The sequence below is a fragment of the Cupressus sempervirens genome, chromosome 11 (assembly GCF_028749045.1).
Source record: "Cupressus sempervirens isolate cs-2001-9-10 chromosome 11, ASM2874904v1, whole genome shotgun sequence".
Classification (NCBI taxonomy): domain Eukaryota; kingdom Viridiplantae; phylum Streptophyta; class Pinopsida; order Cupressales; family Cupressaceae; genus Cupressus; species Cupressus sempervirens.
In genome coordinates, this window is record NC_143128.1 from 62,833,721 (window position 1) to 62,853,405 (window position 19,685).

The window sequence follows — 19,685 nt, forward strand, 5'->3', positions numbered from 1 at the left end:
TTGGCCATTTAAAAAAAAAACTCGGGAACCTAAAAAAACTGCTAAAATTTAATTCAAAATACATTTTTTTGCAAATTTCAATGAGAAGATGCATCTAATGAGTTAATTAAAGAGAAAACAAAATAAATAAGCAGGAGTTTAGATATATATAAATGCATAGTGGGTACAAGATCTCATTCTCATGCAGAATGCTGATGGTGGAAAGCATAATAGTAAATAGTTTGTGTCAAACTAGAAGTAAAAACATCATTACAATCACATCTTCATCTTCCTAGCTCTACTAGCATAAAGTAATTCTCTATTTTACATAATATATATAGTCTTTTTGCCTTTTGTAACTCGACGATTAATGGATATTTTTTCACAAAAACTCGGCGATTTTTTCTCTAGCCAAGTCGTGCTTAAATCTAGGAAAAACTCGCCGGTCCCAAAAATTTGGCAATTAGTAGAAACTTGCCAATTCTTTGGCGATTAGACCAACTATGATCAACATCATAATTAAAAAATGTTATTTTCCTTGTTTAAAACTGATGCTGATTGTTTAAATGAAAAGACTCATTTAATAATTCAATTTGATTTGGCTTCCTATCAGTTGAAATTAATTTATAGTTTTGCTAACCTAAGGGCCTTGGAGTAATTCATTTAATGTATGGCCCTTTACAACTTCAAGTTGATTGGAAAATATTTAATTTATTGTCATCAATTTGAATTGCCCATTTGTTAAAATCAATGCCAATTGGATAAATTCTAGGCCACAATGGATGGATTAATTGATTTATTTTTAAAACCAATTCATACTTTGTAGAATCAAGGTAGATTTAATCTCATCACAATTTAAAACCCATTTTCATTTTTTTTTTTGCATTTTCACCATTTTCACTGAATTTATTTTCAAGTTTTTGACACTTAGCCAAATCTTGCTATTTTTGCTCAGCTTCCATATTTAAAGCCTCTGGAAGGCCTTTTGAAATTCTAAATTGTTGCCAAACTCACTCTATGACCTAAACATATAAGCAAAAAGAGGGTGTCCCCTTTAGCAATAGGGCGATGGTGTGAAACCTCATAATATTTACCTCGTTATTACTAAACTTTACATTTGGAAAAAGAAAATAGCCTGCTTGCTTTTAATCAACAGTCCCTGGAATTGTTGGACGTGGCTACTAATTGATATATTTTAACAGTACATTCTTTATAACAAAAATAAGTGCTTTGACATTATCTTATAAGTAATTTGAAAATAATATTTGAAGGTTGCATTGCATACATAGGTTTCAATTCCTTCAACTCATATTTTTGTTGCTGAAAGATTGAACATTTAGCAAGTTGACGGAACACATGCACTTGTACATGTACTCACAGTTTTGTTATTTTTTTATATTCTATATTTGAGGTAAGGTGGTAGGAGAAGTCCTGATAAATTGAATTGAAATTCAACCAGGTAGTTCGCTTGTACAAAAATGCAGATGATGTTGAAGTTGATTTCCTGGTATGTTCATTATGCATTGCTCTATTTTATTTGTGTATAGATATCTTATATGGTAAATGTGTAGTTCTTCTTTGTATAAGTTTGGATTGGCTTAATAAACTATATATGTTGGTTGATTACTAGCTGTATGACAGATGACCTGTGTGGACGTGCGAACATTTTTCATTTCTTGTTTATGTGATACCATTGTTTGGTTTTTGGACTGTTATCCAACTGCTGCATCAATTAGTTGATTTTTTTTATGGTCAAGTCTACAATATTACTGGGTAGCTCTCTTTTGACTATCCTCCCTGTTGTTTCTAACTTACTACAATTTGCTATTTATTATAAAAGACCGGCTTTCAATGTGGTGACTTATCAGTAGACACTTAAATGGGACATGCCTTACGGAATATGACCTGCCATCTGGATATTTGTCTGTCATATGTATTCTTCTTTTCACAACCTATTTTATATATTTATCTGTATATACTTTACACACAGTTTCTTATATATTTCTTACTGGTTGTCTCTAGGTTTGTTATAGTTTTTTTGACATTGACTAATATTTAGGCTTGTAACCCATCTCAGAATTGAAATAAAAAAATTCCCAAATATAACCACAAGTAAATTTCATTGATTAACTTGTCTTCAGTTTGGCTTGCGATAATAAATGGGAAAAGAGAACACATGAGATAACAAATTTTCTTTCCATGTCTAGGATATGTCTTTGTGTTCTTTTGTTTCATGTCACTTCCCTTCCTATTATTACTTCTTTCATGATGTAGCTTATTTAGCCACAATGTGTTCATATTTCAGGTTTCACACATTTATCATTTTTCCCCCAAATTAATCCCAAAAAAATTCCTTTATGCCACATAAACATTAAATGAATTTTGCTATTTGCACAAAGATACTAAAATCAAGAAAAGAAAAATTAACTTCTTGTTAGAATTTTTTTTTAACGATTAGGTTACAATGCTATGACATCAATATAATAGAAACAACATTGGCAGTTACATTTATACACAAAGAAAGAATAGAAAAAGTGAAGGGATAAACATGATAATGATAGGTAAAGATAAGATAAATTTATTATTGTCCAACATGAGACCGCAAAGAGGGTCTAGGTGACTGGAAAACAAACAAGGCAACAACCAACAATTCAAACACCAAACGGTGCCTAGGGAAAGAGAAGCCAAGAAAGAACCGACCAGGAACCCAAAATAAATGAACAAAGTACAGCTAAACCCTCATAGTTGAGGAGTAGTCCAGAATATTATGATACGACCTGAGGCAAGAGTGGGCCCCGAGCTGCCTTAGGGAAATGTTGGAACTGGGATATTGCTACTGAGTGTAACCTCTGTAAGGCCTCGCAGACCTTGTGTTCCAAGAAGTAGGAGTGTTGAGCGACTACTTTGTGCTCTAGGCTGAAGATACAAACGTAAGGAGGTGATAAGATGATTGAAGCTTGCCTCGATCGGAAAAAAGTTGCAAGGTGCAATCATGAAGCTACATAACCTCTTGGAGGTATAGTGTAAGACACCGCTAATCAGTGTATCCGATGAAGAAGAAAGGGACCTGCACTCTTTGAGTAGGTAGTAAAACCTCCCCCTGATCTCATAACAGGTGGGGCAATTGAAAATAAAGTGTGTTTCATTTTCGGCTTCCCCCAAGGGATAAAAGCGACATGTCTTGTTCTCTTTGTTAACCTGATGGTACTTCTAAATACACAGCCTATGTGAGCCCACTCTGAACGAACCCAAATAAATGAGGAGGGCGTGAGTGCAACAACGAGCAAGGTATTGAGGGCGCATTAGAATCCCATCCTGAATATCCATATAGTGCTTAGCATAAAATACCATCCTTTGATAAAGACCCTTGGGGCTTACTCCATGTCGTGATAATTTATTGTTTGTAGATGTTGAGTTTGAGTGCTCATTCAGCTTCTACCAAGGAGGTGAGCGGGGCCATCTAGAGAGAACTAAAAGGAGGAAGAGGATACATTTGAATCCCCATCGATCCCAATAGAGTAGAGGCCTGGCTGTACCAGCAATAGGTCATACTAGTAGAATTGGTTCCCACAACCTCCTTAGAAGAGAAATGGGTTAGATAGAAATATCTGTAACCACCCTTGGTTGAGTCAACAAAGCTCTGAAGCTGATGAAGAAACTGAAATAAATCGAAGATTATCTCGAGCTTGAAAGGATGGGCCCCAAGCTTGGCCAAAACGACACTGTGGGGAGTGGACCGATGACACCTAATGATGCATTGAAAAAGTAGCATCTGGACTTTATCATCGAAAGCCCAATCCAACTCCAAAAGGGACATCTTTGATGTGGTGTTCTAAAAGTGGTGTCTGAAGTACAACCTCTCTAATGTAGTAAGGAAACCTAGCCCCTTATTAAATGGGGCTGCTTGACAGGTCTCATATTGAAATGGGGTCCAGAGAACTAGACCCCTAGGCAAGTGTAGGAGGAAGTAATATCGATCTCCTTGCCCTGGAAAAAGAAGTGGAGATGGGAGATCTTCAACTTCTTGAAGACCATCACTTGGGTCTTACCCAAGTTCACAACCAACATAAGTTGCAATAGGAAGCAAAACAAAGAACTGGACCCCTAGGTAATTGTAAGAGGAAATAATATCAATCTCCTTGCCCTGGAAAAAGAAGTGGAGATTGGAGATCCTCAACTTTTTGAAGACCATCACTTGGGTCTTACCCAAGTTCACAACCAATGTAAGTTGCAATTGGAAGCCAAATGTAATAACCCTTAATGCTTACAACTTATCCAAACATCAATTTCTTGCACAATTCATTGGTTTGATATTTCATCAAACACTTGGTAGTCAGACTCTGGTGGTTTTCATTGTGTTGTTTCTTGGATTTGCAATATTTGGATTTCTAATTAAACAATAAGTTTTGAAATAAATAAAACACCAAGGGTCCATTTGGTTGCTGGAATATGATTTATGAATTGGAATTTGGAATTCTGGATTTGGAGCTGTGGAACATGAAATCCAGAGTATGGTTCTCATAATTTAGTTTGAGACAGTTCGGTTCAAACCCAAAAATACTTGATATTTGAAATTTGTTATTCCGGGTCTGTTTTCATTGTGTTGTTTCTTGGATTTGCAATATTTGGATTTCTAATTAAATTGTAAGTTTTGAAATAAATAAAACACCAAGGATCCATTTGGTTGTTGGAATATGATTTATGAATTGGAATTTGGAATTCTGGATTTGGAGTTCTGGAACATGAAATCCAGATTATGGTTTTCGTAATTTAGTTTGAGACCGTTCGATTCAAACCCAAACATCTGATATTCCATATCTAGAACAGTTGAATCCATATGAGACCTGCAAATTTTCACTGTATTCTTCTAGAACCAGCGCTCTGTGTTGTGATCTTAAAGCCAACGGTTTTCATACAGGGAATAACTAGAGATGGAAAGAAAATAGAAATTAAAAAGTTGTCTGCTAGATCTACCCAAGGCAAAACATAATTCATGAATACTTTCACAACAAAAGTCTCAGACACTTTTCTCTTTCTTTAAGTACATTCTAATTTTATTGGCTGTTATTAATATTGGGAAATTGTTTGAGACAGTTTATTTAAAGTGAAATGGAATTGGGATTTCACTGTGTATGCTATTTCAATCATCGTGATAATTAGATACGTCTGAGTGTGATCTAAGCGGTAGAGACATTGCATTGTGAACACAATTTTCTTTTGGATTGCTATGCAAAAGATATTCACCTCAGTTTCTGTACAATAGGGCGACATCATAGAACATCGGCCCCCAAGCTTGGCTTTGTTGCAGTTTAGCACTGCGATTAAAGTGAGTGATCTGTATTCTCTGCCCTCTTGGCGAGATGCGCAACACATTCTCTCCCACCAAGGTCCAACTATGGGTGATTTGAACAGCAACTTGGTCATTTTAGAAGGGCCAAATAAAGACCCATTGAGCATTAATCGTAAGTTGGGCACATTCTTCAGCAAGCACGTCGCAGATTGTAGGAAAACACCAAGAGCATAATGGAAAACTGAAAGCTAGATAGGTTAGGCAGACGTCAATTTTTTTTATTTCAATTAATATCCAATGCTTATTTTTTTCAAATTGGAATTAGAATGGGAATTGGAGCAATTCCACGTATTTAGATGGAAAACCTAACTCTGGATTTGAGGGTAAATGGGGATTACCATATTCTATTTTCTTCCAATTCTGGAATGTCCCCTTTTTTTGCTTATGTTCGAATGTTGTAACCCGCAACCATTGTCAGTACAATATCGAACATTATATGTAAAACATGTTAGCAATATTGGATTTAAGTAAATACTAATCTAAACACTACCCAAGCTACCCTTCCTAATCCTTCCGGAGGAATTCTTTCTCCAGTCACCTAACCCTCTGGTGAGAATTATATCTTGATTAGGTGTCATAGAAAAAGCTTCTCCCTTAGGCCTCTTTTGGGATCTCTGGTAACACTACTTGGTAGAGATCTCACCTCTACCAAGTCTCTATCTCTGACATATGCATATGTTTGACCACTACAATAAATATTGCCTCTAAGAGATTCTCTAAAATCTCTCTCTGAATTCCAATTAGGAATCTCTTCATTCACAAGGAATGCCCTCTAATCTTTGTGAGTTCGCTTAAGAGAATCTCAACATTCTTATTGAATGCCCTCTACCAAGAACTACTTGGTCTCTATGGGAGTTATAAAGCTTTCTCTTGTGTAATTATCAAGGATGTATACCTCTGATAAATCTACAACTGTGTGTTAATCTCAATATAATTACTTTATTCTCTATTTCCTCTTATATAAAATAACTAAATTAACTGTGCAACAGAACTTTGTTTTGTGTTCGTCCCAACGACTAAACACTGCCTTGGGTGATTGATATCTTTATTATTTATTTTATTCTCTATTTGCTTCACTGTTTTGTTTTCTCTCATATTGTTATCTTCTAATGTAATTTTTTGTCTTCACTAATCCTCAATTCTATTTGTTGTCCAGTTCCTTCCATATTCCTGACACTACTGGATTATCTTTTAATCAACGTATGGACTTGATTGCTTCTTCACCCCTGCTTTGATATTAAAGATTTTTGATTATATATGGAGTGTTGCCTTCCTTATAATTCCACTGTCATGTGGCTTTTAACAGTACTGAATACTCTACTGTAACTTCTTATTATTATTTTCTATGTTCTAGTTATTCTTCCTCTGGTGCTCCTACCTCCAAACCCTTCTACGTTGTTTCTCTGCTATGTTGATTGTGCCTCCCCTTTTCGAATATGGTTCTTCTGTAGTATCCATCGGTATGCTCAAATCCATTTTCCTTTGATCGTTGGTTGTGTAATGATTGCCACATTAGTTTTGTGGACTCCCCAAACATATATTATCTCTGCACATTTCTGATGAACATGTTTATTGCTGAATGTCGCAGGATTCCCTTTTTCCAATGTGAAAGACGATCCTTGTAATCTATATCTGTCCTCGTCACCACGTCTTACTTGTTTTTGACTGTGATTGTAGTGTCACTCTCTTCTGCATTTATAGAGTTCGTATAATGCCCTCCGATGCCTATTCCTATCAGTATTGACTCTCCTTGTTTCGTTATTGCCTTCTTCTCATTGGTCTCCGTAGATGATGTTTGTATTTGCCGTCCTATGCATCGCCCCGCTGGTATGTGGTGATCTATCCACGTCTTCCACACAACCTACTTTACTGATGCGATTAAATCCATTCCTTCGGACAGAGGTAAATGTAGTCTTGTTTGTCTTCTACTTGTCGCTGATTGTCTTCTAATTGCTGTCACCCATATGTAGTTTATCTTTGCATCGATATTAATATGAGAATGATGCCTTATTCTATGACCTCCTCCCTTTTTGGTTTCAATACAACTCCCTTCAAATACATGTGTCAAGATCTGGTTGTGACTCTTAGTCACACTCTTTCAATTTGTTTAATCACTATTATTAAATAATTATATTGTAATGTACTATTTTATATTTCAATTATATATATATTAGCATGGATAAAGTCTCTATCTCGAACTTTTAACATGGTATGTATGCATTAAAATAGATTTATATGTATGTAATTTTCAGGTCATGACAAATTCCAAATTCAATTTTGCGCACCAAAACAGTGGGTTAGAAATTTTTTAAATTACAAATGCCAATTCCTGTCTAACTCCAGGGACCAAATGGGCTCCAGTGTATTTCTATCAATCCCTGATAATGACAATAACAAGTTCAACTTCTTCAATTTAAATTGATTGAACAATTCAAGGAGTTGATTCCAAATACAAATAGAATTCAGAGGAACCTGTTAATTGCTTCAAGCACAATGATTGTAATTTGCAGCTCCAATATAATTACGAGTGTGTTTCCAATCCATAGTAATATTTTTTTTGTTTCTAGATTTAGATTGTGTGTTGCCTGTTTGAGCCAACGTTTCGCGTCACACTCCATGGCCCATCATCAGGGCAAGAGAGCAGCAAGGATATGAAGATGTTTCCAATGTTGTTTGTAGAGCTTTCCAGCTTGATTGCCAACACCAGAGCTTAATTGCAATGCTAAATTCCAAACGCAAATCACCAATTACAAACTGCTGGCCTTAAACTATGATCCCAACACTTAGCTGGCATCTCAGATCTCCTTTTTTATGCAAACACAGACCTCTTAAAACTTGCACAGGCTCTCCCAATACATTCATAGCCAGTCTGAATATAAATGCAGACCCTTGATTTGTAATTACAGGTCCTTACTAATGACCGCTAGGCATGGAGAAGGCCTCTAACACCAATCATAGGTCTTAGAATGTTAATAACAGACCGCTAATTATGGCTGCAAGCCCTTAAATAGGCAGTTGCAGGCCTCACAGATTCTAACATCAGATCTAGAACAAAATACATACATCTCCAATACGAGCCGCACATGGCAAATAAAAGGTAAATGCTGGTGTAAACAGGAAATCCAGTGCCAAACAACAACTCTGCCCTCCAGTTCTTGCAATTGCCTAATTATGAATTCAACCACCAATTCAGTAGCCAGCAATGTCTTTCTACCACTGTAAGTACAAAATTAAAAGACTAATAAATCTCAAAAGTCCACAATACCTAAGTTGTGGATTCAAATACGCTTCTCAGTCCAAATCCTTTTACCTCAACAAGGGCATTAGCATTCAAAATTTTGGAAATACTTACAAGTCACAAAAACAAGATGATAGTCAAATGCTTTTCTATCAAAATGAGCTCATATTTATAACCCTCATTGGCAAAAAGCTTCGCAATGCAACTTCACTCAAGAAGCTTCACCAACACATAATTTTATAACATTATTACAATAAAGTGCTATTATAATAATGACACTTTTAATAAATAGTTATTAAATATAAACCCATGTCAAAAATAGTCCCATTTGATGTTGGTGATGACCAACCGCTAGCACCACTATTTGCACTGCCAAATAGGGCTATTGCCCAAATTTGACTTAGTAAACATAATAAGTCCACAACTAATACCCACAAATCAACCTGTTAGCTGATGAGGGTTTATAATGAACTGACTCGATCAATTGCAAGAGCTCACCAAAAAATGGGGACATTAGAGTCCTCCTTCCTTAAGATTTCTCGGGGTCCCCAAGCAATCTTAGAGGAAAAGTGTACACCATAGTCCACTTGGATCCCAAGGGTGAAATTGTGCAATATCTTTGATGCACACAACTAACTCTTGTAGCATCGGTACCCACATAATGAATATCAATGACAAAATCATTTGGAAATTGATTGTAGGCATTGATGGAGGCAACAACCCATCGAAACTCAACCCATCAGAAATACCTACTCTATCAAACACTTGAGTCCCCATCGAATTGACACTCACACCCAATTGCACTATGAAGATGATAACAACCATAGGTACCCGAATCATTACCACCAACTCCAACCTCTGATAAACTGTCTTGTGTGTGTCAATACTGCATGTGGTCTAACTTGTAGCTGCCGATCATATCTGTAAAAGATGGTACTATTCATCCCATTATGAATGGTATGGAATTGGAGCCAACCTACATTGACATGAAATCAAAGCCTCTACTTGTGGGTCAAAAGAAAAGTGATGAGCACTCCTCACAGTATAATGCCCATAAAACTTCCCAATCTCTATCAATGGCTCATCAGTATCAATCTAGGAATTAGGAGACGATTGCAATCTCTAACTCCAAACTATTGGCTGGGCAAGATTCTGGACAACCCTCCCAACAAACCCAACCTCAAAATTCTCGTTGGGAAGCATTGTAGCCAAGGTCTCTACTATCTTCCCTACCAATTGTTGTATGCCTTGAGAGCCCTAGATGAGAGTACCCTTAGACACTCTGTATGAATCCTCCTGCAAATCCGAACTCTCTAGTAAATACTCCATGAATGACTCAATGTAGTAGAAATTATATGTGGAAGTGTCAACCTTCTCCCACATGACCCACAACTAATCCCTTAGAAAACATGGCACTGCCAACTGTCAAATGCTACCGGCTGTATGAGATGAAATAACATATTTGCTTACAGTAGAAGGAAACAAATCTCCATGAAAGTGCATCTCCATCTCAATTGATACCCTATCCAAGTCCTCAGGAGAAGAGGAATTCATGTCAGAAACCAGCCCACATCCCTCAAAAGGATCCACCATTGCCATGCTAACTGCTTGAGAACCTGACACAATAGGAATCACTTTGTAGTCCTCCACTGCTGCTCCCATATCCTTTGCATCTATTGCACTCATATCTTGGACGAATGTAATTGCCTCATCACCATATCCATCCTCCTCATGCGTAGAAGTAAACTCACCACCAACTATCACTATTTGAAGTTGAATTGGATCCGTGGTTGGTGTGGACCGAACATGCTCCAACTCCATGATGACCTCATCCAATTGTGAGAGTGGGAAGCCAACATGGTACACTATAGCGAGTCCATAGTCATGTCAAGCTCATGGGCGAGCTCAACAAACTCCTCTTTCCCTAACAATGTCTCATAATAGGTGCTACCCCACTGCAAAAAGTAATCCGTGTAAGCAACTAACTTTGAATAATTATGCTTCAAGATCTTGATAGCCTCTCGAAGCGCATGAACCTCAACTCGGTAAATATTGCTATCATCATGCTCATCTTACATAGGAGTACCCCAACCATATACAACTAACATTTGACGAATAGCATCATAATGCTCAAGAGCTGAAGAGATGTCACCATCACTCATCTTCAGCTGACTAGTCACATGATGCCTTTGTAAACCCTGACTCCTATGCTAACTCTCTGCCCCACTAACTACAGCGCGATAGGAGACAGAATCTAAACTGCTCACCTCATGATTGCTAACATCATGTGTGCTACCGTCCTTGCACACATCAATGATCGGGGTACAACTACTCGTTACCTCTACCCACACCTCATCTGTAGAAGTGTAGGCCCTAGCTATATCAATCTTAAGTCCTTGTAAACATCGATCCTGGGACCCATCCAAAAACTCCTCAGAACCATCACCTAACATCTAGCAAGGATTATCAGGCCCACAACAACTCATAGCACCTCGAACAAATCATTAGGTGTATCCATTCTATCTGTATCCAAAACTCCTGAGTGAAAATCCACTGTTGTCACTTGACGTTGCGTACATGACTCAATCTCATGTTGTGAATCCATAATGATAGAGCCTAAACGAACATCAATTGACTCGACTGTAAAATCTTGATGACGAGTATCATTACATTGAGACTCTATACATGTATCGGTCTCGGCTGGGAAAGCTTTTGCCTCCTGCATTAAATCAAGCCTGCACCATCTGGCATATAAATTACATTTCACATTTACTGCACAGTCTCCAATTACAATCCCCCTCTCATGAGATTGACAACAATTAGTGTTAACAACTGTCTCAACTACCTCGACACTATCCATAGCAATAACTCTAGAATCATCAATCTGCTGAAGCTCAGTGCTACTGTCCTCCGCTGGCATTGACGCATCCACACGTCCCTTTGTAGAAACTTCATCATGACTACGAATTGGTTTGGTGATTGTTGTATTGGACATAGGCTCATCCATGCCATGATCGCTTGTTGGAAAAAACTCAAGCCTTCTTCCCCGCATCCTTGGTGGAAGTCTAGTAAAAGTGGAACCCATGTACTTCAATGACATATCAACTGTCACCAAATCCGCTAGTCTCACCTCCAACCTCTTTTGGTGTAGCATAAGTCCTTCCATACTCTCGCTTAAAGCATTTATTTTCTTACTATTCTCCCTATTACTTTGTTGGCTTAGTCCTCCTGTGGTTGTCTATAGCTAGAAAATGCAACAATGGAGATAACTCCAAATACCACAGCAGATCAATATTAATAATTTTTTTCCCTACCCCAGAGGATGGCAGGAAACTACTCTGATACCATTGTAATAACCCTAAATGGTTACAACTTATTCAAACATCAATTTCTTCCAGAATTCATTGGTTTGATATTTCGTGAAACACTTCGTAGATAGACTCCAGTAATTTTCATGGTGTTGTTTCTTTGATTTGCAATATTTGGATTTTAATTAAACAATAAGTTCTGAAATAAATAAAGCACAAATGTATTTCTAGCAATCCCAGGTAATGACAATAACAACTTCAACTTATTTAATTTAAATTGATGGAAAAAATAAAAACAACAATTAAAGGAGTTGATTCCAAATACAAATAGGATCCAAAGGAACCTATTAATTGCTTCAAGTGCAATGATTTTAGTTTGCAGCTCCAACATAGATTACTATATTTATGGCAAAGTCTCCAACATTGAATGTAGAGCTTTCGAGCTTCATTGCCAACACCAAAGCTTAAATGCAGTGCTAAATTTCAAACAAAAATCACCAATTACAAACTGCTAGCCTTAAATTAATGATCGCAGGACGTAGCTGGGGTCTCAGATCTTGTTTTTATGTTTTCACAAACCTCTTGAAACTTGCACAAACTCTCCCATTGTTCCACCCATAGGTGAATAGGAAAGAAACATGTAATAACTTAACAAAGTAAAATACTATTCATTAATCAAATGCTTTCAATACAATCATAATGTTCCGTACAATCCTGCCAAATACATAAGTGAAAGCCAATTTTATAATATTCAATATAGTGCTAATGAAACAACACAACCGTGTCCACATCGGTAACTGCCTAACTACTTAGTTAGAAAACAATCCAAACAATTAGAAAACGGATTTTTATATTAAAACAAGAATATTAATTAAATATTATTTTTGATTAATATTAAATTAATTAAATTCAAAGAATCAAAAGTGGATGAATGGGGACTTAGCTTCATGATGTGTGAAAATGGCAACTTTTGAAAAAACAAGAAAAAAATCAACAAGTGGCACAAGAATGAGAATCTTACTGAGTAAGTAAAGCAGTTTCCTAATATTAACCTACAACTTTAATGGCATCTTTTTCAGAAGGATGGCTGATATAAGCAAAAACTATTTCATTCTTTCACTCACACAGAAGTTTGGAAAACACATTGGGAGAGGAAGAGTGAATTTTAGAGAGTTTGTGAGAAGGATTTCTAAAGAAAATTTTCATGATTGTTGAGGAGAGAGAACCAGTTTTTCCTTGGAATTCATAAAGGAGGATTCCGAACTTCATCAAAAAGGAACTCTTTTAGTGAGTTGGAGAAATTTGCAAGTTTTTACCGAGGAGAAAATTTTAGAAATCTTGACAAAGTTCCAAAATCTATATCTTTTGGAGGAATTTTCACTACTTTTTTCATATTCTTATGTGCAAACATTTTTTGTTTTGCGGGAAGGAAGAATGGTAGAAACCCGAGGAGCAGGAGAAACAAGAGTACAATTAATAAAGAATGAAAGGAGAGGATTCTACCCTAAATCCAATATCATGTTGAAATGGGCTAAAATTGGAGATACAAGCCTTGGTGGCCTCGATTTGAAAGAATTCAATTAGAGAATGTTTGGATACAATGACCATCATCCTACGCACCTAGCTACTAGAATCGTGAGAAGTGGAATTGTTGGTATAGTTGGTTTCCCTCATGCCTTTCAACATCTTGAATTGATCATGGAATGTGCCAAACATTATAGTCCTAGGGACAGAACAATCAGGGATTTAGAATTAAATATTCTCGCAGTTTTTTCTACGGCATCCATACCTGAAGCATTTGGAATTCCTTCACACTCGAGAATGATGACGAAAACACAGTAGCAGGCACTCAAATTCTACACTGTTGGAATTCAGTTCTATGAAGAGATAATCAACAAGAGATGGTTGAGAAAGAATAAATCTCATCATTCCAAGATCTCTAAGGAACTAGTATGGCTTGAGTAGCAGTAGGAGTATAGTGACATAATCTTGATCCTTAGTCACATTTTTGGCATACTTCATTCCTATAGATTTTAATCTTGGATGTGGTACTTTGTTGAGAAGTTGGTAGAAGAAGGTGACATGATATATTGGGTTGGGTTCATAAGTGACAACCTGAATGAACAATTGATAAATCTACAACACAAGAAAATTTCACATGAGCTCTTACATCATCTGTATGCAAAGGACCGATTGGGAGCAGAACCCAACACTTGAAAGTTCATGAATGCTACTCGCAATTACATTTGTACTCCAGGGATGATTATGTAAGGGTTAATGATGCCTTTTCAATGCGCATTGAGGGGTTCCCACAAAAGAAGTTGCATATAAGTATCAGTTGGCGCAATGAAGTTGGTGGAGGACTATGGTGCTTGGTTTATCTAATTTCCCACCTTTTCATACATCCGAGTTCAAGGATTCTCCATGGAGCCTATAAACTTCTAGGGTACCTAATAGATAAAATGGTCTTATTGGAACTCACTCGACAACTCACAATCTATGATAAGATTCATAATGGGAAGAGAAAGTTGGGATTGCAATTCCCAATTTCCATTGGCAAAGAGAAAATTTTGACATGCCCATGTCTAAAGGCAGTAAAGAGATCATCAGATGAGCTCCACTTCTTTTGTCTTCCACTTTATCCAAAAAGGTCCAATTTTGATCCCTACAACAAGATCACATTAGCAGCGGATCAAAGTTCCAACGTAAAGTTCGTCTTGAGGATTTTTTGGCAAATGTTGCAGATGAGCATTAGATTAGAAAGAAGATGCATTCCAGATATGCGATTGAACATTATCATACCATGGAACATATTCCGAGTTCCTGATCAGATGGAGGAGGATCCAAATGTCATGTGAAAAGGGTTCATCCAGAAATGATAGTTCATCCATATGATTGGCAAAAGAAAGAAGTCACAAATTTGGATACTCTTTCAAAACTAGCCTTTGATTTTACAAAGTGGTGGATTGTGCGAAAGCTTGAAAAACTAGTTCTGCTACCAAATGGGTGTCAGCCGACGGAATGATGTCCGACGGTGTTTCTGTATTCTGTAGCCGACGGGGTGATGTCTGGTGGTGTTTCTGTATTCTGTAGCCGACGTCGTCAGTAAATAGTTTGTAGCGGATAGAATATTTGTGGTCGACGAACTCCTTCGGGAAGGTTCGGCGGTAGTATTTATATCCCTTCTGGGATCATTGTAAATCATCAATCATCTACTATTGGGAATATAATTCTGTTGTTCGTGTTCATTGTCTGTATGCGTTGATCTGCCCGCGGGGGTTGAAAAAAGAATGTCCCCGTGGACAGTCTGTCTGCGGGTTGTTAAAAGACTCGTGGGCAGCTGTTCGTAGGCATGAAGCTGTTAGTACTCCGCCAAAGAAAGCCCACGGGCTTTAAATCAGTCTCTGTCGGTAAAGGAATGGTCTGCGGGCATAAAATAAAAGTCCCGCTCAAAAAAAAACATAACGTCCTCTGTCAAGGACTTAGCAAACTCCTCCGGCCAGCAGACTTCTCCACGGGAATACAAGACTTCCATGTTTTTTTCCGCCCGCGGGCTCTAATTTGTAGCAGACACAAACCTTCTGGAGGACGGGGAAGTAATAGAACAAGGTCCATCAGGAGCATGCTGTTTTTCGCAAGCACGTTCTTGGGTTTTATTTGTGCTTCATTTGAACAACGTAATTGGCGTCGGCTTACGGGGGAAGGCTATTCTCATTTTTCGGGCAATTGGCCATCATTCTTTTGCCGTTGGCGGTTCTCAATTTGTGCGCTCGGCAGTTTCCATCCAGAGGATTAGGATTTTCGCCAAGAGTTTCGAGAGGCACACTAATTTCGTCAGGAAGGAGAAATTGCAAAAAAAAAAAGAAAAAAAAAGACTATGACAGATTCAAGTTGTTCAGAATGAGTTACAAATGATGCCAAAGGAAAGGGGACGCATCTGTAGTTGCCAGAAGGAGTGCAGAATCGACAGAAAATGACAGAAATAGTGGGTTCCGTGCATTTCTGTGTGGGTTGCGAAGTGCTAATTTGGTCTTGGCCCCAGGACCCCGCGGGGGCGCTGCCCCTCGACCCCGCTGGGGGCGTTGCCCCCTGGACCCCCAGTTGTGGCGGATATCAGTCGTCGGAGCCTGACCAGTGGAGAAGAGTTGAAGTTGCTGCAGGCATGGATTTTCTGTGTACCAGAGGCACTTGGAGTAGGTGTTGGCTGGGAGGCTGTCTTGGTGGATGTGTAGAGAGCTCGGGAGGAGCTAATCATCTAGTTGGAGGCAGTGCAGCGACACTTGGCTCAGGGTACAGTGGAATTGAAAACAAAGAAAGCAACACAGGTGGCGATCAAGGTCAGCTTGAGGAGACAGTATTGTGTTAGTAGAGGCTACAGATGTAACGGGATGAATGTGGAAGTGATGTGACAGAAGCAGATTTTTCTTGTTGTAGTCACTCTGATGATATATTTTGTTTCTTAATTTGTCTCAGATATGTTGTAATTGTCATCCGGAGACGACTTTTCTTTTTGGGGGGGATGGTGTCAGCTGACGGAATGATGTCCGGTGGTGTTTCTGTATTCTATAGCCGACGGGGTGATGTCCGGCGGTGTTTTTGTATTCTGTAGCCGATGTCGTCAGTAAATAGTTTGTAGCGGATAGAATATTTGTGGCCGACGAACTCCTTCGGGAAGGTTCGGCGGTAGTATTTATATCCTGTCTGGGATCATTGTAAATCATCAATCATCTACTATTGGGAATATAATTCTTCTGTTTATGTTCATTGTCTGTATGCGTTGATCTCTTTACCTGTACGGTAAACAATGGACTCACATATAGATTGATTGGTCACCAACCTCTCAGGGATGAAAGACTAGGGCAAATATCTAAAGGGACTGTTGAAGAAGGAGAAACTCCATTAGAAGGTGTAAAAACAAGGAAAAAGAAAGTGGTAGCTCAAGAAAGACATCCTAGGAGCGAGAAAGTCGTCCAAGAGCCTCAACAAAAGAAGTAGAAATCTAGAAATGTGCCATCTTCTCCAAGTCGTACTCCTTGTGTTCAAGAGATAGAAACATTCGGAAGGCAGGAAGTAGAGACGAACTTAAGGAGATTTGAGCAAGAAGAAAATTTGGCCAGGTCAGTATATGATAGATTGAGTATAAATGCCCATGAAAAATTTGTACAAGGGAGAGGAAGAGATCAAGATAGAGCCACGGGGGAAAGTCTTTCGGCAATCATAGAACGAGAAGTGATGGTGTCATGTCTCCAATTTCTGCCCTTCCTTAGTGACAACATTTTTAGCAAGGTTGGTCTATTATCTGGTTCTCATAGGCCAGCAGAGCATAGAGGGAACCAACCCAGGGGCTTTGAGAGTAATGCATGAGCTTCCCAAGTAGTTTGGAGCAGTAGACAACAGTTTCCTACAATTTAGGAGGGATTCCTAATTTGTAGGGATTGACTAGGAGTGGTCTAGGAGGCATTTGGAGACCTCGGCGAACGTTTTGGAGACTTAGAGTGCATCTCCTATTTTTTAGGAGGAACTCCTAGTTCAGTGACAGTTCTCTCAGAGGTGCACATAGTAGGGGAGTCATTGGGACTCAATTTTGGTTGATTGGGGCTGTCTCCTACTTTTTAGGAGCATCCCTAGATTTTAGGGATGGACTGCCAGTTGACCCATCTTGTTCGGCATCAGTCACGGACAGGTGACAAGGTCAGATTCATGTTTGATCGGTCATTTTGGTCCTTTTGGGACCATTTGGGAAATATTTTAATATATTTAAATATTTCCTAAGTTGGTGATTAAATAAATTAAAATAAGGTTAATAATATAACCATTTTGGAGTAATAAGGGGATTTTGGCTTCAGTTGATCAGGTACACCTATGTGTTATAGCTCGTTGGAAAGGTCTCAAATTATTATACATGATTTTTACTATCTGTAGACTTTTTGGTGCCTTCAGCTATGGAATTTTAATAAAGTAATGTTCTTTCTATAGCATGGATGACTTTAATTGGGAAAATGTTATTTTATTATATTTTATTTAAAGGGCAAAGTATAATTTCCCTTTACGGTTCAATTTACAATTGGAAGGAGATATAAGGAGATGGAGACCTAATTTCTGATTATCTTTTGCATATTGAAAAACTTGTTTTTGTGAATTGGCTCTGAGAGAGCAATTCTTCATCTGGGACGCAAACCCTAGGTTCTGGATTGGCTGGGACGTAGCCCTCAGCAATTATTGGCATTGGATTCTTTAGACAGTGTGCGTTGCTATCAGGGATAGAGTACACCATTCTTTATTGTGGATTCAGGTTGCAGATTTATGGTTTCAGAGTTATAGATTGATTCTTTCAGCTGGGACGTGATTCATTGCAGTCTTACGGCTGCCATTTGCAGCAGTTTGGCATCATTATTGATGTAAGCTCCTTGGAATTGCATTGGATTTATTATTTGGCTTTATAAATCAGAAATCTGCCTGGTACGATTTATAGCAATTCTGATTTGGCTCTATGTTCTTATTAATTTTCAGTCTCCTCTCATGTTTATTGTTCATTATTCATTACTATTGTGAAAACTATCAAAAAACACAAAACAAAAACAAAACCTTCTGCAACTTCTGTCTATTCTCAAAGACAATCAAAGAAATCACAGGAAAATATAGTTTATTAATTTAAAAACTACAACAGATCAGCAAGGGCATCTATCAAGGATCTTTCAGTGGTATCAGAGCCTACATCCTTCCAGCCTGTAAGGTTTGTGAGAAATTGTCAACAGATTTTGGCATCTGGGTATTGGATAAAAAGTTTTGATAATTCATTTCAGCATCTGGGTACTGGCTTAAAAGTTTTGATAATTCATTTTGGCATCTGGGTATTGGATAAAAGGTTTTGATAATTCATTTCAGCATCTGGGTACTGGCTAAAAAATTTTGATAATTCATTTTGGCATCTGGGTACTGGATCAAAAGTTTTGATAATTCATATTAGCAGTACAGGGTCGATTTTTGCTTTGGCATGTTAGTTTCCGTTGGTCAGCGTGGTAGTTCATTATGACAAAATTGTTAAGAGATATAACCCTGTGGAAAGAATGGGAACAGTCACAACAAAAATTCAAGCTTCAATTGTAGTAGTTCAATGATTCTATTTCAAGGAAATTTGGACATGCTAGTGGATCATCATCTTCTTCTAGAAAGGATCCATTGCCACTAGACAGGAAAACGGAAGTAATTAGCATACTTGAGGAGTATAATACTCTTCCTCAATATGTTAGGAAGAACTTTCATTTCAAAGATTACATTGACATGCATCCAAAAATTTGTCATAAGGTTAAGCTTGCAAAAAAGGAATACCATGCCATAGTTGATGATATGTATTCATGTGAGAAAGAAGATTTGTGTCAACCTATCCATGTTCATGATGAAAACACCATAATGGATCAGTCATTTGCAGGGTATGCAGAAGAAAGGCATGAAGATGTGTTATCATTTGAGTTGTAGCCTATGAAAAACAAAAATCAGTCATTATGTGGGATTCCTAAAGAAGAAATAACTCTAGATCAGGAGAAGACACATAGCACACCATTGATTCATCAAGTTGATCACAAAATGGAAGAGATTACAATCATGGATCAGTCCATTAGGGATGCTGAAAGCATGTCTCCAAGGTCTGATCTGTATTCTAATTTTTGCAATAGTAGCTCTAGTCATGTGGTATCATCCATTTCACATGAAGGTAATGAGGTTGTTGAGTCTTCCTATGATGGTACTCAGGTTAAGTGTGTTGCACATGAGATTTATATTGTGGATTCTAACCACAAAGGTTTTGATTGTG

The 19,685-nt window shown here is 37.8% G+C and overlaps 1 protein-coding gene across 1 annotated transcript in view; it reads left to right on the plus strand.

The window, feature by feature from the left end:
- The window catches only part of LOC149528260 (alpha-mannosidase-like), a 344,971-nt gene that overhangs the window by 159,723 nt on the left and 165,563 nt on the right, over positions 1-19,685 (plus strand). The window contains exon 20 of the mRNA XM_089811746.1: positions 1,439-1,486. Coding sequence (XP_089667872.1) covers positions 1,439-1,486 — 48 coding nt within the window. The remainder of the gene's footprint in view (positions 1-1,438; positions 1,487-19,685) is intronic.